This window comes from Vanacampus margaritifer, chromosome 12, assembly GCF_051991255.1.
Source record: "Vanacampus margaritifer isolate UIUO_Vmar chromosome 12, RoL_Vmar_1.0, whole genome shotgun sequence".
Taxonomy (NCBI): Eukaryota; Metazoa; Chordata; class Actinopteri; order Syngnathiformes; family Syngnathidae; genus Vanacampus; species Vanacampus margaritifer.
The window spans coordinates 796316-817617 of record NC_135443.1 but is presented as its reverse complement, the minus strand read 5'-3'; the positions used below and the strand labels follow the sequence as shown (position 1 = coordinate 817617).

General features: G+C 42.7%; 2 protein-coding genes across 3 annotated transcripts in view; one reads left to right on the top strand and one right to left on the bottom strand.

The window, feature by feature from the left end:
• The window catches only part of gfra1a (gdnf family receptor alpha 1a), a 48443-nt gene that overhangs the window by 10985 nt on the left and 16156 nt on the right, over positions 1 to 21302 (top strand). The window contains exon 4 of one of the 2 annotated variants that reach the window (XM_077581259.1): positions 7477 to 7614. The exons of the other annotated variant lie outside the window; for it this stretch is intronic. Coding sequence (XP_077437385.1) covers positions 7477 to 7614 — 138 coding nt within the window. The remainder of the gene's footprint in view (positions 1 to 7476; positions 7615 to 21302) is intronic. 2 annotated transcript variants of the gene reach the window in all.
• Positions 1 to 21302, bottom strand: part of LOC144061127 (coiled-coil domain-containing protein 172-like) — a 115830-nt gene that overhangs the window by 88935 nt on the left and 5593 nt on the right. The window lies entirely within an intron of this gene.

The following is a 21302-nucleotide window of genomic DNA, read 5'->3' as shown; positions in this document are numbered from 1 at the left end:
CCAAATCCACTTTCTCGAAGTGTCATTTTAGTTTTTTGCAAACTTTGGGCCCTTTTGGAATTTGTAGCGTTTGCATTCATTTTTATTTTCACATTTCTTGAAAATTCTAATAAAAATGTCTGGTTCCCATTCAGATCGGAAAAAAAAACCACACCCACATTGGCATCGGTCCGAGTTTCCCTTCACCCGCTTACTGGATAATCCCGTTCCCGTCCGCTCCCGTTCATTTTTCACCCTGTCTTGTCTCAATCCCGTCATTAAATGTAAAGTTGACGTTGGTCCTATTCGGGAATCCCGCCAAAATGTCTGAGTACTAAACAAGGGAGACAAGTCTCACCTTAGTAAAGCCTTAATATTAGCCTTTCTACGCAGGGGATTAAGAACGTATGACTCTCTTATATTCTTCAATTCAAAGTTGCCATTTTGGTTGATATTTTCAACAAATCCATTTCGTCAGAAACCTGAAGTAGACACACTTTATTTGCTTTGTGGGCTGCAGAAAATGTTGCGAGGGGCCCGATCTGACCCCCCCGGCCCTTTGACATTCGTGCATTGCCAGCTGCCAATTCGTGGAGATAAAGTTGTGTGTGTTTGTGTGTGTGTTCTCATGGCAGATAAAGTCAGGAGGGAAATGCGGAGGAGTTCCCGAGGTAGAAAGAGGATTTATTTTTCCGTGAAGGAGCATCTTGCCTGATCTTTACGCACTTTTTTTTCCCTCCGAAATTCACACTTGGCTGACTGACAACGTTTGGAGTCTTTGATGTTCTTGATGGAGTTTCACCTTGCGACTTGTTTACAAGTTGAGCTTTCACGTTCTCGGGCCTTTCTGTCCAAAATGTCGTGTCTGGTCGTCGCGGCTCGTCGAATATTGCAATCCTGCTACTTACGACCGAGAGTAAAAAAAAAAACCTAAAAGTAGAGAAAGAAGAAAATGACAGATGTGAGAAAATGCACGTTACAGTAGCGATTAGCACGCGCAGGTGCATTTATTTGCCGCCTGCCGGTCGGCTCGGGTTGCGCCGCTGATGGGTCAAATGGGCGGTTTTCAACGCGGGGTTGAATTTCGCGGAGTCGGCTCGAACCGTCCATCTTTGCTTCAAATAATTGCCGATTGGACATCTTGGGTCTGAGGAACAAGATTTGCTTTTGTTTTCTGCTTTCCCAAGACAAAACGTTGTCTTTGCGATCCTCTCAGCAAGCGTCGATAGCGACTAATTTAGCCTCCCGAGTGTGATTTGGACTCGCTGGTCAAGCTTTCTGGACCTTTCTGGCGTTGCCACACAACATTTACAATGCAATGCTTGATTTTATTTCACAAGAAAGTAATTAAGGGTTCCGAAATGGCTGATCTTTGGGGTCACCACAAACGGCCTAGACTTCAACTACTTCAATTGTTTTTTTGTCAGAACAAATGTTTTTTAAGGCTAATCTTGAATTATAAATCCATCAATCAAATTTATTTAAAAAAAAATACATTTATTGGTTATTTTTGTTGTTTTGTTGATTTTGTCTGAGACAAAATTGATTACAATCAGCAAACAGATTTTGTATATATATATATATATATATATATATATATATATATATATATATATAAATAAAAAAAATATATATAAATATATATATATATATATATATATATATATAAATAAACAAAAAATATATATATATATATAAAATATATATATAAAAAAAAAAAATATATATATATATATATATATATATATATATATATATATATATATATATATATATATATATATATATATATATATAAAAATATATATATATATATATATATATATATATATATAAAAATATATATATATATAACACATATATCACTAATACTAAATCAATCTACAGAATCAATTCGGATAAAACAACAAAAAATTGATTTGGTGTAGAAAAACCTTTTGGATTGTTATTAGCTTTATTCAAGAACAATGGGAAAATGTTATTATAATCAAAAATCGGATTTTTGTCCCAAAAAAATAAATAAAAAATTATGTCAAACCACTAATCCTAAATTCATTTAGAACATTTATTTAAAGGAAGGGAAACAAAAATGCTCTCTAGTTGTTGGTGTTGCATTTGCATGCTTGAACGTGAACTGACTTAGTTGTCAGTCGATGTTTTTTATATTTCTTTATGATGTTATTTTTCTGAAGTATTTCGCATATGTTGAAAAGTTTTGTGGAGCATCCGATGTGACATCGATGTTGTCACTCTGGTGTCCCCGTAGCGCACGTGGCGTCTGGTCCGAGTCGGTGTGCTTGGGTCTCGGCTCGATCAATAGCGCGTCGTGTTAGATTGGAAACTTGAGGTTGTGCCGACAACAATCCATTGATTTTTCTCTCTTTCTTTTTTTTCTGCCCTCACGAAAGCTTCCAAGGCACTTTTCTGTCCTTTAGTCGCTCGGGCCCGTGACGGACGTGCGCCGCCTGCCGTTGTCTGGCCGGCGGAGGAAGAAGCGTCCCTGTTGGGATTGGCTTTCGCTGACCTTGTCTCTCCGCCACTCCTCTCGTTTTTGTTTTGGGTTTTTGGGAACATGCAAGCAGCCATGCGGCGCTGATGCGGCGCTGATGCGGCGCTGATGCGGGAGAGGAGCATTTGCAAATGGATGCCATTGCTGTTGCTGAGGATGTAACTCCGCCATCGGCAACTGGTGCGACCATAAGGCTGATTTTCAATCCATGGTTTTCTGATGGAAATTGCCATTTTGCGTAATGCGATGACGCCAAAAGTGTGCTTTTGTGCAGCACTCCTGACTGACCCGGCAAGCGTCAATCAATACGAACCTGCGCTTCATGCTTTGTAACGCTCACCTGGAATGGAGTGGAATTCACACTCTAAAAACAGTTGGGTAAAAAAACTACAATCTATTTTCGGTCAAAAATGGACCGGTCCACTACTTGAGCTTTTGACAGGACTTCCCAGATTATTTTGCACAACACAACCCCTAAAAAAGGTGTCCTTTTGTGCAAAACCCCCAAAATGGATTTTTTCGTACAAAATAACCTTAAAAAAACTGTTGTATGAAATTAACCACAAGTAGCAGCTCGATCCCTTATTGGCCTATGCTGTCTTATTTTTGACCCATCTGTTTTTAGTGTAAAAGGATTTGACCCCAAGAAAGACGGCATCTCGACGTTATCTTTGTTGTTCGGACCCACTGACAGAGCAAACGTCTAAAGACGCAAAAAGCTTCAAAGTAAGCGCGCGAGTTGCACAATTTACTTTCAAGCTGTGCAGATACAAATTCATAAATAATCCTAACTACTCATTAAAGCCGTTGCACTTTTTGTCTTTATACGAATTCGGTACGTAGCTCAGAAATCACGCAATCCATTTTGCTGTCCGCTCTTGTGTGAATGCAAAATGGCTGCCACATTTTCGCTCTTCCGATTCGAGATCTCTTTGGTGCATTGCAGCAACCTCAATCGGAGAAAGTAAAAAGCCTGTCACGGTTTGGCTTTAGCCCCGGGTGTTGGCTTACCTGCTGGAGCGCTAGCTAGCTGGCTAGCACACGAGGCTAAAGCCAAACGGTGGCAGGGTTTTTACTTTCTGGGCCGGGATTTGCCACCTCTGAACATCATGAGGCTCCACCCAGTGGCATTAACGACAGGACCATTTGCAAAAGAAGCACACGCATTTAAAAAAAAGAATCTTAAAACACTAGGATGCATTTGTGTGAGAAAACTCACATAAGAGCCAAAAATGGTATCGCATCGTCATCAAAACATGTTGCAAGTCATATTTCATATGGGACACAAAAGTGGAACAGTTCAAACACGCAAATGAATTGCTTTTCAAAATACAATTCAAAGAATTATGTCTTCCCCATTTTTGACCAAATGACATGAAAATGGCCCGTCAAAGTGCGTCGCCACTTCACGCCATTATGCAAATGATGACGACTGAGTGAAGGCGTTTAAGTTTTGTGAGTTTTGTGGGAGAGCGCGTGACGAGCCCAGCGTTTGTTCGCCGCCCGCAACGTGTTGGCAATCCAAATGATCAGCAGCAGCTTTTTACATTTTGTGCTTTACGCAACACAAGTCTCTGCGGTCTACTTCACACTTTTCTCATGAAGCGGTCCATCATCCAGGATTGGTCCGGCCCTGTTGCCATGGAGACGTTTACCGCCGCAGTCAGGAAAGGGAAGCAATGCGCCATGTCCGCAAATTATTAGCAGCAGGTATTAAAAACGCGATTATCCGGTTGGAAATGCTTGAGCCCATCAGGCTCTCATTTAAGGAAAAGCGTCGCCGGATGGAATTAGTTTGGAAACGACTTCTTTTTACTCCTGAAATAGTTTTGCTGCCCGAGCCGGAGCCGTTTTTTCTCTCTCTGGAGATTTAGAGCCCCCTTGGAATGCTTTCTTTCTTTCTTTGTTGTTGGTGTTGTTGCTCTCGGGCCAAATTTGTCTCCATTTTCTGTCCTTTGCAAAAACTCTTGGCAGGCGTTTTCATCCTGGTAAAAATGTATTTTTTCTTTATTATTATTATTATTATTATTATTTAAGCTTCTGCTTTTCAAATACATATTTATTTTTTGTTGTATGATTTTTTTTGTTTTTTAGAATTTTTCTTCTTCTGTTAATGTTATTTTTCCCCTTCAGTTTCATGGAATGTTTGTCTGATTTATGTAATTTTTTGTTTTTCTTTTTTTCAGCTTTTTGGAATAATTAGTTTATTACTTTTCTGAATATTTATTTTCACGTTTTTTTGGTGTTGTTTTGAATATTTATTTCTCTTTTTTGTAATATATTTTTTTAATAATGACAAAAAAAAACTATCATTTTAAAAAAAAAACACGAAAATAACATTATTTCAAAAAGAAGAAAAAAATATTTACACACACAAACACTGAGAAAAAAAGCAATTGTTTGTTTGCTCGTTTTATCCCGAGTAATGTTAAGTTTCCTTAAGTTTGACTTGGCAACATGAAATTTTGTGGACATGTCTATCCTGAGTAGACCTACCAAAAAGTCTCAAGAAGCGGCACATTGATTTAAAAAGCCCATTTTAGGGTCTTTCATTTCAATGTGAGATTTGTTCTTCTTGCTACCAAATGTGAACCACATAAACAAGACGGATGGGCGACGTTAAATTGCATATTCTGTTTATTTGCATCAAGTCTGTTTGCGTTTATTCGGCCCAAATTTATAAATGCTCATTTGGTGCTTGTTAGCATATGAAATTAAGATATTTATGAGGTATTAGTTGTCAAATTGCATTTCATTCAAATCCTTGCAAAAGGTCAAACTTTTTTTTTTCTTAATCCCTCCCACGGCGCCACCTGTCAGCCGGCCTCCTAATTGATCTCGTTCCTACGTCACGATGGTGGCATCCAGCTGTTGGGCGTTCCGACGGGTCGCCGGCCGGACCGCCGGCTGGCTCGCGGCGGGCCAAGAAAATCATTTAGTCAAAGGCGAACAGGTTTGAGCCCCTCCGAGAGACCTTTTATTGGATGGCGGGCTGCGGGGCGATTTGTCATCATTAATAAATGCGGCTGACAGCTCCAATCAGCAGGAGGTGGCCCGGCGCCAGATCCGGCAGCTCCGCCACCCGCCGTCGCTTTGCCGCGCATGCAAATACGCGCAATTAACTTCCCCGCACATGCTGACGGCAGTGCGGGGAAATTCGAGAGCACATCGCACACGTGCACAGCAACGAAGAGGTGTTGCTTGAAATGAAAAGAGACTCTTTTAAGGTTAAATGTACACACCGTGGCCTTCTACACGGAACCCAGCCAAGCGGGACGTTGCCGTATCTAGTGAATGTTCACATAGCCGCTGCGGCTTATCGCATTCAGATAACTACCTGACGTGAGTGCATGCCGCTCGATCTCTGGTGTTGCATGTAGAATATTTGCTGGATTTTTGTCTTTTGTCCCTGCCTTGCACTTTTGTTATAAAATGTCAGGGTTAATATTTGCCCCACCCAAAAAGATGTCAAATGTCATCTTTTACAGGCAGCGTCTGGAAGTCGGCATTTGCATAATTCACGGCGTGTTAAGCGATGCGTCGTAAATAAAAAGTGCCGGTCAGGGTGCCGAGTATCCACAGGCAGGTGCGTCAAGTCGGTGTCGGCCGAGCTTTGCGAGCTTTCCGAGCTGTCAGCCGCACATTCGGCCGGCGGGATTAAAGTGTCAGCCTTGGGAGGCTTCGGTCTTAATGGAATTTCCTCAAGAGTGGACACTGCGCGGCTACTCTTTGATTAAACACGCTCGCTTGTCGCGTTCCCAAAACAACAAGCGGGGCCAAAGGATTTGCTGTCATTTTTTATAAATACGGTTGTCCTGCCTTTATTCGCTAGTTTGCACTTATTGCAGGTTCAATACTTGGAACATGTTTTATTGTACAGTACAGTAAAGTCTGGCTCAACTGCAAACCTCTGGATAAAAAGTACACATTGTTAGCTAACTGAATGTAGCTCACCATCGCTAGTTTGAAGGAAATGTAATCCACATTCACTTTCATACAATGCAGTGCTATTTTAAATGATGTTGTTGATTTATTTATTTTACATTTTTGTGACATCCTTGTGAGATTTTTCTCTTGGTTAAAATGTGTCTTGGCTCCTTAGAGGTTGGGCAACCTTAATATAGACGCCTCATTTTGTTGACAAAAAGCTGCAATCTTCCATACAAACAGCAAACGGCAAACCTCCTCAGCAGCTCATTTTGTGTCTGTTTGCTCTCCGCGATGTTAAATGAGGCCATCGACGCATACATTTACATTTGTTTCATCTGCGAGCGCCCCCTTAACCAAAAAATCCATGTGCGCGCGGCCCCAATTTGCCAGGCAGCCGGCGGAAGCTTCTATTCCGAGCTCCGAGCTCGGTCCGCTCGTCTTCATCGATCCGCTGGCCTCGCAAACAACTGCCGTCTTTTCAGCGCGTAATCCAGCAAAAACATCCCTCCTGCTCGCGGACCCTTTGTGTTCCACTTGAGTGGACATTTCTCTCGTCTTTGTGGCGCCGGCGAGTAGGCGGCGGATCGCTTACAAAGAGCAAACATGAAAGAGAAGACGTACACAAAGATGCCGCTTCTCCTCTTGTGGCCCCTTTCACGCTGCCAGTCAAGTTGTTTTGTGTGAAAGAGTGGGGGGGGGGGTGACATTCGACTATATTTACAGGCGGGAAAGTGGCGAGAATGTCTGAGCAAATAACGTCAAAGCAGCTTGCAAATATTCCTACAATCTAGTCTACCTTCCACGCAGCATTTGCGGGACGAAGCTGTGGAAAAAGTCTGCTTCAGTGGTCAGTGTGAAACGGGCTTGTGTGTGCAAAAAGCTAATGAAACTCAGCAGCCCCCCCTCCCCCTCAATCTTCCTGCCAAAATGTGAGTCAGCTTCCCAGTCCTTGTCTGACTTTTCCCGTCCGTCATACCCAACCCCCCTCTCTGCTCACCCCCAATGAGTTGTGCGATGGCGCTGGGCCGGGGGTCCTGAACCGAGCGCATTTCTTGCAGAGGGGGCCCAACCCTGGAGCAGCTCGGCCACATCGTCTCCGGTGAGGGTAGGCGGCCGGGCCCGGGGGGGCCCCTCCTCAACGGACCTGCAGGACCCCAGTAGAAACAGGAGGGCCCATCCCAACTGGGCCATACTGGGTAACAAGAGTGTGTGTGTGTGTGTTTGCATTTCCACATGAAGAGGTTCTTGGAACTAAAACCCGTATCCCACTGAGGGGCAAACGTTTGCGAATGTTGCTTTCTCGTCAGGGTGAGCTCAAGGTCCCAAATAGTCGCAAAGACGATCGCCAGATGTTCTCGAACAGTTTTTGTTCTCACAAGAACATTTTCAACATGTTCAAAATGATTCTGAATGTCTGGTGAACATTTGTGACCTTGAACGAACCCTGAGTCGAGAAATCAACAAGACTAACGTTTGCGAGGATAGCGAATATTAATTTTTCGTCAAGGTTCGTTGATTCAAGGTCGCTAAGATGTTCGCCAACAGTTTTTCATGTTGAACATGTGACAAAAAAAACAAACATTCAAACTGTCGTCCAACGTTTGTAACCTTGAATAAACCCTGACAAAAACATTTGCTACCTTCGCCAACAATGGCAAACGTTTACCCCTCGGTGGGATACGGGCTTTAACGTCGCTTCCCATCATGTTCAGCAAAGTTGACCCTGCCCCAAAGGTCACTAGACCTCTTAAAATACGACCTACTTAGTCAGACCTTGTTTTCAAATTAGCCTGTAACAAAACGTAACATTAGTTCTTGCGGTCCAAACAAATCCTGGTCCTCCCTTAAGTTTCTGGACCTCTTCGGGGTTTTCCTTTTGGCCCAAATGAATTACAAATGATCCCCATCGTCAATGCAGCCTGGTAGTCCTAGTTTGGGACCTCGTCGGCCCACGGAGGAAGTGGCTCGGCGGTCGAGCGGCGGCGGGGGTTGGCTGGACGAGGAGTCCCCGCAGCAGATGCGCTCCCTGCGGCAAAGCCCCGGAGACAAGATGGATGGACTGACGGGGGGAGGAAAGAAAGGACATGTCCAATTTCTGATGGTCCCGCTGTGTCATCGCGCCATTTCCATTTTAGAGGGCAGGCGGACATTTTAAGCTCTCGCAGCCCTGATGAAGATCTTATCTTCTTCTGAACACGGTGAAAATCAGTTCCAGCTCCGGTTATGGATGGCTGACGATTCGATTTTAACGCTTCAATTCAGTTTGTCGCTGATGTGAATTGCTTACGCTAACAAACAGGCTCAAAATGCTTCCAACAAATCAAACATGCGCTGGCTTTAATTAAGTGTGGATGATCGTTGGTCTCTGTGTGCCCTGCGATTGGCTGGCAACCCGTTCAGGGTGCACCCCGCGCCGGCTGGGAAAAGCTCCAGCGCCCCTTGTGGGGAATAAGCGGTCATGCATGGTAGCTTTAAAAAACTCATTTGCTCCCAAAAACGTATGAATGCATCTTTTTTTTTTTATGCTAGAGCATACGGAAGGCTTTGATGCAGCAAAATCCAGTATGACAGGCGGGAGCGAAGGGGGTTGCTTCAGTCAAAATGGCTGTGAGTGAATGAGTTGAACATCAAAGTCACTTCGGATAGCGACGTACAATAAATGTTGTATCGCCAACTTTGTATTAGAAAATGTTTTTTTTCTCCAAGCAATCAGAAGAAATTGATGAAAGTCAGAAGAGTGAATTTCCTGGAAAAACAAAGTGGGATTTTCCTTTCATTTCTCCATCTGCAGTCCACCGTTGAAGCTCTTTGAGCGCACGTGTTGTGATTGAGGCGATAAGTGCCTCTCGCCGCCCGTCACGGCCGACTGTTGGCACCGCGTCTCCTCCGGCATCCCGATTAATTAAAAAGGAATCCCTGCGTTGGGCGACAGGAATGAAGAAGCAGCCCAGGGCTTAACTGTAAACGTTGCCTGGCCCCCAAAATTGTCATCTCAAAGCCATCCCGGCAATAATTGACGATTTGCGCACGCCCCAAAGAGGATTTGCAATAAATGAAATGGATTCGCCGCTTTGGCTTTTCACGTAGCGTCGCGTGATTGTCACTTCTTGCCCGGCTTTACGCCCTCAAGACACCTCGCTCCAATATTTAATATCGTCTCATATTTCTATAGCCGGCGTTGTGCCAGAGGACGCGTGTTCGGCTACAGAAGGAAGAAACACAACATTTATTTGAGTAGGCAAGACGATTTACTGGACTTTTTTGAAAAATTGCCGGGGGGGGGGGGGGGGGACAAAAAAATTGTGTGTCCAACCATCAAGTGTGAAATGAAACAAGCCAGTTAGTCTATTGGGATGTCCCAAAATCAACAAGTCTGTTTTTCCAATGGCTATATACTGAAAATAATGATAATTCCTCTTGAAATATGCAACTTTTTCGATTGGAAAATATCAATTAAAGAAAGGATTAAAAAAAAAAAATTATGCTGGTAGGACTTGTGCATACACTAACACTGTGGCATTATGGGAAAAATGACAAATGGGAATCATGCATTGTCATCATGCAAACAAACATATACTTACTTTATTTTCAAACATATTGTCATCATGTCCTATAACAAAATCTCTCTCTTGTTTTTTTTTAACCAATGCATGCACAAGTCAATACCCCGCGGCATTTTTTTGGGGGTGGGGGGGGACTACATTTTTAGCATTTAGCCTCCAAGTAAGAATATTGGAATATACATTCAAACGTATTTGCCAGTCAAAAATGTCCTAAAAAGAAAGTTTGGCTCAATTTTACAGCAAATAACAGAGTAAGGTTCCAAACAAAAAAGCTCATTTGTCAAGTGGGAAGCACAAGAATTTCTGTCATGAAAATCAGACTTTTCCCAAACACAAAGAAGCTTTTGGCCGGCCTCCTTCTTCAATTTTCCTCTGGCGACCCTCACCCTAAAGTCTCGCTGAATAATTTGACCCTTGTGAGGGGATTATCTTTTATCGCACCACGGAACACAAATACGAGCGGGAGAATTAATGGAGGTGATGCGGCGAGCCGTCCGAGGTTGTCAAACGGCCGGCGTAACAAAAGAAAGGTCAGCAGGTGGCACTTCAGCTTACACACTCGCACCGGGAGTCAATCATCCCAAAGTCTACCACTGCGCGTGCAGGTTTTTAAAATGTGTAAAAAAAAAAAAAAAAAAAGTGTGTGTGTGCGTGCGACGTTCGTGAAGAGGCCAGCGTCGGCGCCGCGCTTCAACTCAAGAGATTTCCATGCAAAGCAGTGGGCGCGGGTGCATCTTAACTCGGGGAAGTGAAGGTTGAAATGTACTTGCGGTGGCGGCGGCAAATGCGCTTAAAGAGTGAGTATGAGCGAGGGAGGAAAAAAAAAAAGCAATTTCCTTTCCAAGTGCAAAGTCAAAGTCACGAGTCGCCGCCAAACTCTCCGTCCCCGAATGGCGAGCGGTCCACTCGGGTAAATGAAGGCACTTTCGATTGCCGGCAAGAGTCATAAATGAAACGCGATGGAAACCTCTTGCAAGGCAACGAGTACACATTCTACGGTAAACAACTACAGTGCGGCTCAGACTCTGAATACGCTAGCAATGATAATTACAATTGACAGATAGACATAGTCACTTGAATTTTCTGGAGCTGCTTTGGGTGTCGAATGTGCTGGAGACGATCCCAGCTGAGAAAGAAGACCCGGCCGGGATTGGTCGCCAGACAATGGAAGGCCACATACAGACAAGCAATCTTGGCATGGACCGATATTAGATTGTGACACTACGATAAGTGATGTGAGCAAAACAGCACCGTATTCTAATGACAGCTTGAAAAGGACCTTTTTGTGACTCATGGGATTGCTACTCATGTTCTCCTGGGTACTAAAACGTTTTTATTGGGGTTGCAAATATATTCCCACCCAGACTGTTTTTACTTGTCACAAAGACATTTTTAAAGGGACAGAGAGTAGAAATTTTGTATTTTTAATGTTTTGTCATTTTAACCCACTTTTAAGTTCAATAAACGCAAACATATTTATATGTTCAATCACATCAATGTATATTTTGTATATGGTTGTAGGTTTAGTAATTGCTAACTACGTTACACGGGTTACGCCTCACCTAACAGGAGGCTGACATCTTTGTGCTACGGATACTCAAAGGAGGCAAACTTGATGAACATAGTCATTGGCGGGTTGGCTTTCGACGTGCGTTCTCTCGAGGATGAAGAATGATTTCTTTTCAGTTTCCTCAAAGTCTTGTTATGTGACAATGACAGAGTGACAAGAACTGCTGAGAAATACTTAGAAAACGATTCTTGTCAAAAGTGTGATGTCATGAGTTGAAAGTTGAGTCTTGGAGGAGTAAAAAAAAATGCTCACTGTAAATCTCTGAACTCCTCATTACAGTATTAAGTATACTTTATTTTGGTGCCGATTTTCTGCCTGAATGAAAATCCAAAATCCACTGAGCAAGAAACTTGAAGTCGACGCACTTTATTTGCTTTAGTAGGCCGCATAAAATATGAGATGTGCTTCACGGGCTTTATGTGGCGGGGAAAAAAATGTGTGTGTTTTTTTTAATCGTAAATCAGGCTTGAGGAACAGATGTGTGTGTGCGTGTGTGCGCGCGTCTCGACCCGACACTAAATGCAACTAATGTTAGTGTCTACACAGCAGCTCGTGTGGCATATCAAGTAGCAGCAAATGGAGTGTGTCATGGAAAATGAACTCCCGCGTCTACTCACTTGGACAAGATGCAGGCCAAGCAGCGAGTCGGCCAACCCGACAGCCAGCCGGCAAGCCAGACAGCCAGCCGGCCGACAGCCAGCCGGCAGGCAGCCGGCAGGCCGCAAATCCAAACTTTGGCACATCCAACTTGGACTCATTTGATGAAATCAGAACTGTAAACATTAGGGGAAGTCGCATCCCAAATCACAAAAGACATCTGAGAGATGTTTGGATTTGTGTTGATGCCTCATTTGCAGATCAGATTTTTTTTTAAAAAAAAGGGTGATAATGCTAGTATTTAATTATTATAATTAACAAGATGTGTTTTATTGAATAATTTACCAAAAATCAATCAATAAATTATTTAATGAGATAAATTAAACCCAATAAATAACTAAAACAAAATTAGGGCTGCAATTTTATAACAATAATTTAATAATAATCCGACTTTTCTCAATTAATTGGATTTTTTTGTTTCATCCGTAACAAAGTGATAACATGATTTTTTTCTCCCAAAGTTAAAGTGAATCCGTTTTCTTTCAGAAATCAGAGAGAAGCTGAAATTCAGAAATTCAATTTTAAATTCAACAACATCTGTAAGTGATTCATCGATAATCAAAATATCTGCAGCTCTAAAATGAATGCAAGCCAGAGAACTTTCTTTAACCAATCAAATGTGTCCTCCTTGATGACGTCATCATTTTCCCATCCTGTGATTGGTTGGTCAGAGCAAAACGATTCAACTAGCAAAACGCACTTGTAGCCATCTGCACACATTAATACTTTTCATAATCGTGTTCAAAATTCCAAAATGTAGATTAATAGATCAATATATGATTGCTCCAGATGACAAAGGTGGAGCGGTCGCAGGATTGCTTTTTATTCCGATTGGTTTGTGATATTGTCTCAAATATGACTTCCTCAATCCTGACGAAACACATAACATCATCAACATAATCATAACAATATGCTCCAATTTTATGAGCTGGGCGTGCTTGATATTGTGGCCGGCACAGAAGCTCGACGGCAACATAGTGTGACGGCGTGAAAAGCCAAACGCGCTCCAGAAAAGTCGCCGGCTGCCAGACATGACGACATTTATTGTCCAAGCCGCGGATACGTCACTGCTAAATGTTAGCTCATGTTCTTAGTCAAAGAAAAATCACCTCCGTCTTTCCAGCGCGAGTGTTTTTGACAGCCAGGAGAAAAAAAAAAACACCTCACTTGACTTACATACAGAACATCCAACGGCACGTTACGGCAACGATATGAGCAGCGAATCGTCTCAACTCCCGCAACGTGTTCATTCGGTTTCGCTCGGCTACCCGTTTTCAAGGTACGTTCGGCTTAGCTTGCTTCGCTTGGAGGTTCCAACTCCGATGAAGGAACGTGGACGGAAATCCTTTCACACGTTAGCAGGTGGATTTTGTCTCTCGATCCCAAAATGAGAAAAAAACCACTTGGGAGGCTAATCACACTTTGCGAGGGCGGACGGATTAAAACACTTCTTGCCCTCCAAAAGCTGATTTTACTTTTACGACCTTCAACACCTTTTAATATTTTGTCGTCATCGCAGGAACGAGCCCACGGAGTGCCGCTCCATTTCCCAACTGACTTCAGTTTATTAGCATACATGCAACATTTGGAGCACGCTTGAAATTCCACTGAAAAGTGTTGTTACGCACGATAAGTTCAAAAATAAAAATGTCTTATTCTTGTTATCTTTAAGAGCATTTGCAACGATAGATTTGAGACCGGCGTTTGTCCTCAAATGGTCCCTTTTGTTGTGTTTGACAAAAACACATGAAAGATGAGTCGGACGGCGTGATATTCACCAGATGGAAACGTGTGGGGGGCGGGGCTATTAATCGCATGTATGTTAATGTGAGTGCGCGTGCATGTGCATGTGTTTGACCCAAATGTGCACTTTTGAAGGACAAAGCTCGTCTGTCAGATGGGACGCTCAATATGTGGTTAACATTTCAAGCCTGCAGACATTTTCAAATTGAGAAACAAAAATCACTTTATCGCTTAATAGTAATAAGGATAATAAATGATCATTACAAACATGTGGTGCAATGAATTGAAATGTTTAAATGTAAAATGTGAAAGTTGAATCTGGAATCGGTTGAGAAATGGGTCAAATATTCTCTATGACTTAATTTGGATACTTTAGTGTGAAATTTAGGAGTATAGTCAGAAAATCTTTTTTTTTCAAATTCTGTTATTTTAATTAGAGATGATTTGGTAGGTTTGGCTTTGGGGTATTTTTGTTGAATTTGTTTTAGCATAATTTTTTAGTTTTTATTAGTTTTAGTCATAGATTTGATAGGATTGAAAAAAAGATAGCTAAATAAGAAAGATAGATGGATGTCTAGAGAGATAGAAAGGAAGAAAAGCTCCCGTGTGAAATGAATTGCCAAAGACGGCTTTTCTTTGCGTTTGCCGTCCAAACGAAGCGTACGTTTTAATGAAGGCACTCGGGTGTTGAGTGTGGATGGAAGTCGGCCACAGCGCATTGTGGCGGCCCACTGGCATCGCTTGAAAGAGAATTGCTTTTTGTTCTCCAGCGTCCTGTCCCGCCTCGTCTCCTGGAACCGACTTCCTGAATCCGCGCCGTGAGTTTCTCGCGCGGACGACGGAAGAGAACGTCGAGAACGTGACGATTGCCGTGTCACAAAACGAGCTCAATTGTTGGCCGACGTTGCCGTTCATGGTGGGCTTTCACTGAAATTCGTTGTCTTGAAAACATGAAAAATATTCATAAATTAACATATGGGAACAAATCAAATTCAATGGGGAGTTATTCTAGTTTAATTGTGAGGCCCATTCACACTTCTTTTTTTTTATGACACTGACAGTTTGAGGTTTTGCTTGATTGAGTGACATCTGAGGAACGGTTTCTCAGTCAGGAAAATGAAGCCAGTAAAAGTTCCATTTCCTGAGTTCCACAAGCTCAACGACGCTCGCGAATGGTCGCTCAAGAGAGACGCGGGTTGGGCAAGGGTCGGCTTGCATTAAACACGCCTTCCGCGTTGTTTATGTTTGCCATCATCTTTACGAGCCGCGGAAGATCGGGGCCGGTCCAGCGGGACATCTGGACGCTGTCTGCGGGACAGAAGTGCTGTCAGCCTGCAGGATTCATGAAGCTTCTAATGGGTCGAAATGGAGCAATTAGATGAGGACGCACATCTGTCGTCACTAAAAAAAAAAAAAGCCTATGTTTGTGTGTAAATGCCAGCGAGGAGCCCTCAGGTGTTAAATGTGTTTAATGTTTACATGCCGTGCGCTCTGTTGAAGTCGCTGTCGACGCTTGATGACATCCAGGCTACTTTGAAACTGCTGCTAGCATGTACAGCAGAATGCCGAGACGTCTTTACCGTACAAATTGACTTGAATCGGCGTTTGAAGGAAAAATATGAAATAACCTTAACATTGTTATTGCAACACTTTAACAACATACGTAAGGTCAAAATAAATAAATAATATTCTCATCATCGGGTCAATCCCTGCCACACGGGACGATGGATGCTTTCATTTCTCCTATGTCAACGGATACGGACGTGTGTGTGCGTGTGTGTGTGTGTAGGTGTGTGTGTTTTATGTGTTCCCAGATAAAACATCCCGTGTAACCTCAGCTGTAATGGTTCTGTAATGAATATCCATAAACCACAGCCAGGCATATGGACGGGACACGCGCACACACATACCATACAGCATACCACACCCACTTACACACGCAAACACAACATGCACGCGCACGCACGAAGCAACCAATAGGTCAGGTCGTGCTTAGTGGTTGCCATGGTGACGAGGGGAAGATAGCCGTTAAAGTAGTTTGTTTGTGTGGTTCAAATCAAGTCAAAAAGTCATGAGGTTAGCCTTCTAGCTTGCTGGTGAAAAGTTGTTGCTGAACTTCAAGGTGTCATCTGATTAATGAGAATTTCAAGACTTGTTGACGTTCTACAGCCATTTAGCCTTTTAGCATTTAGCCGTTTAGCATTTGACGGTAGCTTAGCGGGTTGAAAATTCATCTTCGAACTCTTTGCAGGCAAGCCGTGTCATCTGATCACTAAGAGTTTTTCAAGACTTGTTGACGTTCTGCCGCCATTTAGCGTTTAGCTTAGCTTCAAAAGTTGACTCGTCTTTAACCAGGTACGGTTGATGAGGTAAATGTTGTGTTAAGATATCTAAACATTTTGCTGCCATTCAGCACCTTCGCATTTTAGCATCTAGGTGTAGCTCAGCGGTAAAAAGTTGACCGAATTCCACTTTTTGCTCTCCACTGCAGCCATTTAGCATTTAGCTGTGTAGCTTGATGATGAAAAGTTGACTTTTGTTAGTGGTCAAGGTATCGTCTGATTGAAGCAAATGAAAATAAGTCTTGAGAGTGGTTGACGTCCTGCAGCCATTTCCGTTTAGTTGCAGCTTAGCCATGAAAAGTTGCCTGGCAGAACTTTTAGTGGTCAAGACGTCGTCTGATTTAAGTAAAGCTTGTTTTGTCTTGCGGCCGTTTGATTGAAGTCCATCAAAACCGCATCCAGACGCCAGCTCGCGTCTTCTTTGTTAATCGGGCTCTCACGCCGCATGCGACCGCAAAGTAAAAGCCGCTGAGTGCCGATGTTGCGGCCGTCTGGCGAGCGCTGCGCTAGCGCCAAATGGAAGGAGGACGCGGCCGCTTGCTTGAGTGCTTTCTATTTGAGCTGATTAGAAGGCAAGGTTGCACACACGCCACCAGAACGGACTTAAAAGTCAACACGGAGGAAAAATAGACGAGGGGGTTGCAATAACACTGCTCAAGTTTTAGCTTAGCTTTAAGTGTTACGGAAGCATTGCAGAGGAACAAAAAGAAGGCGAGTGGGCCTTGAGATAGGAGTTGAATTCATTCTCTGGCCATGTTTGTAACTCAAATCAACCTTCCTTAGAAATGCCATTAATGTGTTCTAGTCACACCCAAAAACAACACATGTTTTTTGTAAGGAAAAAAAAGCACGATGTAATATTGTCGTTATTGTAACTGTGTCACGGTACCACCAAATATTTGGTAGTGTGTCTACGGACTTTGCCATTATGTGTGACTTGAGTTCTGTGTAATTCTCTTTGTTGTATGATTCATTTCCTGTGCAACAATTATGCCGTGAATTGACAACCAATCAATTAATAATTTATTGAGAACTATTTTGATAATCGATTAATCATTTAGGGATCTTCTTCAACTTAAAATTGCCAAAATCCTTTCAGCCTCTTCAGCAGTCCTGGACAAAAGCAGGCTGATTATCATTGTTTTTAAATCAGTAATATTTGCAAACAACATTAACTTTGGAAAACAATGGTCAGCATTTTTGCAAATTTTCCCACAAATGTTGTGGAACAAACCAGTCACGCCGTCAACATTAATTTATGTTTGTGCATTACCTTCACTGTCAATTTGAAATAATACTTTATTTTTGAATAAAGGATGCAAATAAAGATTTGTTTTTTTTATCTGACTTATCGATTATTAAAATAATTGTTAATTGCAGCCCTACGATGTACATTAAAAAGATGAAGATAAAGATTCTAATCGGGCGCCGAATAATTCAACTTCATAAGTTGCACTTTGTGTATTTATTGATATATTTGAATTGTATTTCGACGCTTGTGGACGTCAATCCATCAAAGCGCACTAATTGGAACTCGGGCTGCAACTATTGATAATTTTATGGTCAAGTCGATCAATGAGCACACTCATCGGGTTTGATATGTGTGCCTCATTAAAGATCATTTTTGTGCTTGGGCTTTGACGTGGTTAGTTTTTCTTTACAAACGGCAACGTCGATGCTATCGTGGTGTTAATTGCACACTTGATTTCCGTTTGCACTTCAAAGCAAGCCCGGCTGTGTTTTTTTTATCTTCCACAAAAGTATCAGATATTTTCATTTAAGAGCTCACAGTCGTAAAGGTCAGAAAAACAGAGTGCGGCTAGCGTAACATTCAAAATCGTTACAATGCCTGTCCTCTCGAAACGAAAATTTATCATGTTGGCAGTCGCGCTAACAATTTAAGGAGCTATCTTATGAAAAGTGTGTCTTGTATCCAAACGGTCGCGTACCAACAAGTGTGAAGTTTATGGCAATCTTTTGTTACTAGTTCCCAAAATGTTTCAAATTCTCCATTTCAACCGATGGTGGCGTCACAATTTGGCAATTTGCATGATAACCGACTCCATAGCGAGTTTCACCACCTATGACTTGACGACTAGGCCAGCTGAAGATCCAGAGCCACTTTCGTTTTGCATACATTGTAAGAAACAAGAAAGTTGCCAACGTGGCAGTGATGGAGGCCGATTTGCATCTGCCACATAGCTTTATCCCCGGTTGTCATGGTGAACCGGCAATCATTTGCATTAGACAAGCCCGCCTCCTCAAAACAGGCTAATTTCAGCAAGATAAAACCTACAACGAAAGTTCTGTTGGGGTAGTTTCACACGAGGTTGGCGTGCACGTGGGTGCAAGCGTACCACATCCCGTCCTCATGTGATTAGCACACACGTGAGCACACTGACGCTTTTGTTCGGAAGGGAGGGAAGCCATCAGCAAAGAGGCCCCGGGTTGCCTGCATGCTCGTTAAGTCCTCATTAAGTGCTCTCATCGCCATGACCTCATCGGGCTTCCGTCCGCAAGTCGCCAGACGCCCGCCAGACACCGACATGTGTCCGTCCACCAATCGCATCTTTGGCTTATGAAGAGGGTTGGATCAGGACCTGGCTTTGAGGGTCTGAGCCAGGGGTGGGCACACTTGGCCCTCGAGGGCCGGGGGTCCTGCAGGTTTTGGAGGTTTCAACACAAGCTGATTCCAATCAATAAGATCGTTATCGGGCTTATGCAGAGCTTGCTGATGAGCTGATCATCTATCAGCTGTGTTGGAGAAGGGAAACATCCAAAACCTCAGACCCTCAAAGCCAGGTCCTGATCCAACCCTCTTCATAAGCCAAAGATGCGATTGGTGGACGGACACATGTCGGTGTCTGGCGGGCGTTCGCCGACTTGCGGACGGAAGCCCGATGAGGTCATGGCGATGAGACCACTTGAAGTTTTGATTGGTGGGAGTCGGGGAGCAGCAACGCAAGAATGGCCGTTTGCATTCATTTCAATGGAAGAGACCATCTTCAACGTTGCCCCCGACGTGTCTTCATATAAGGACAATCATTCTCTTGTCTATCATAAATCCCGCCTGTCACTTTCACTCAACATTCACCAATATATAGACATTTTGGAAAACTTCATTTGCTTTATTAAGCTATTTGCTTAGTTTTCACACTGGAAGTTCCTGCAGTTTTTGCTATAATTTGTAAACAAAGCTGTCTATTCTTTATATGTTTATTATTAGCAAAGGGATGCAACAGGTGACAAAAAATAAATATATATATATATACAGTATATATATATATATTCTTTTTGGTTTTTTTACGATCATATTTTTTCTTTTACTGCAAATGAATATTGGCTTGAAATATCGGTTATCGGCCTCTTTGACTACTAATAATTGTCATCGGTACACGCCCTGAAAAAAACATATCAGCCTATCGCTAGTTTTAAGACGTAGGGTTTGAGATGAGTTTTTCAAAACTAGGATTAGGGCTTTCAAATGAGGGTTTCAAGCCAGCGTTAGCATTTTAAATGTGAGTCTCCAGACAGGGCGAGGCATTCAAAGTCGGGTTCAAGTTTGAAAGTGGGATTAGGGTTCGAAAGAAGGCTGGAAATTTCAAGGCAGGCTGTTTTTTTGTTTCCAGCGGGGAAGCGAGCGACCAGCGCCGGTGGAAAGGCGTCAGCGAATCCTCGGTGTGATTTTGTCTTTTATCGTGGCGAGGCGGCGAAGCTCAATAAAGTGCGAGGAGAAGACGAGCAACTTGTGTGGACTGTTAACACTGCAGGGATCAATTACGGCAAATGGGACTTGGGCTATTTGCCGCCGCCGCTTTATTGCACTGGGACGCTCGTTATTAACGACACACAAAGTCGGGACCCCTGAGCACCACTGGAGACGCCTTTTGTTCTTTTCCAAGGAAACAAAAGGCCAGCCAGCCTCCATCCTCGTTTACGCACGGAATTTGGGGGCTTTGAATGCAACAAATACATTTTTCACTTTAACTACAAATATGCTGACTTTTTTATAGGACGTATTAATATTGTTCAGCGTTTGGGAATAGATTGGGAGTTGAAATTAACACTGTTGTATTTTTTAAGGTCTCGACTAGAGTTAAATACTGTATTTAGCTAGTGTCAATGAAAACAACTCATTTGAAGTGTTAAAAAGTACAACACTAGACGGTGTAACATTTTAACACGGTACACTAGTGTAGTGAAAAATCAACACTGACAAGTGTTGACTAGTGTTTATTTTCAACTCCCGTCAGAAATGTTTTAACTTCATTTCAGTGTAAAAAAAATATCACTTTCAGAAGTGTTTAACTATATTTAGTGTAGACCAATATATAAAAAAATTACGTGTTAAGTATTTAGTTCATATTAACATGTCTAGTGTTAATGAAAACAACTCATTTTAAGTGTTAGTGTAAGTACAACACTAGATGGTGTCATATTTTAACGCTGCACTCTAGTGAACAGGAGCCAATCAGAAAGCGTCGCTGCAGGATGCAGGAAGAATTTTCATGGGAATGTTGTCATTGTGGATGTTAGTGAACTGTCCCAGGGTTTTTGTAATTAGGGGGGAGTGAGCAATGCGTAGAAGTGAGGGCAGTTTGGAAGTGGGAGGGGCTTGGGGGAGGTTAGGGGTTTGGGATCATCGGGACTGGAGGAAACAGGAGACGTGATCATCAATTTGTGGCAGCATCGGAAACGTGAGCCACCGGGGGGTCCTCGCTCCCCCGACCAGGCATCCAGATGGCCCCGACCCTTTGTGTGTGTGTGTGTGTGTGTGTGTGTGTACTGCCATCTGCCTGGAGTTCATCACATATTTACTGACCCAAGGGGGCGCCGTTAACAATGATACTGTTCTAGTGAAACCTTTCAAGTCCAACACGCTGCTACGCATTTCTTGAATTTTTTGGGGGTTGTGTAATCCTGCAATAAACTAGCAATTACTGCATGTGAAAAGACTTCCGTTAATAGTGTGTGTTAATTAGAAGGAATCAAAGTCGTTTTTTGCTTAA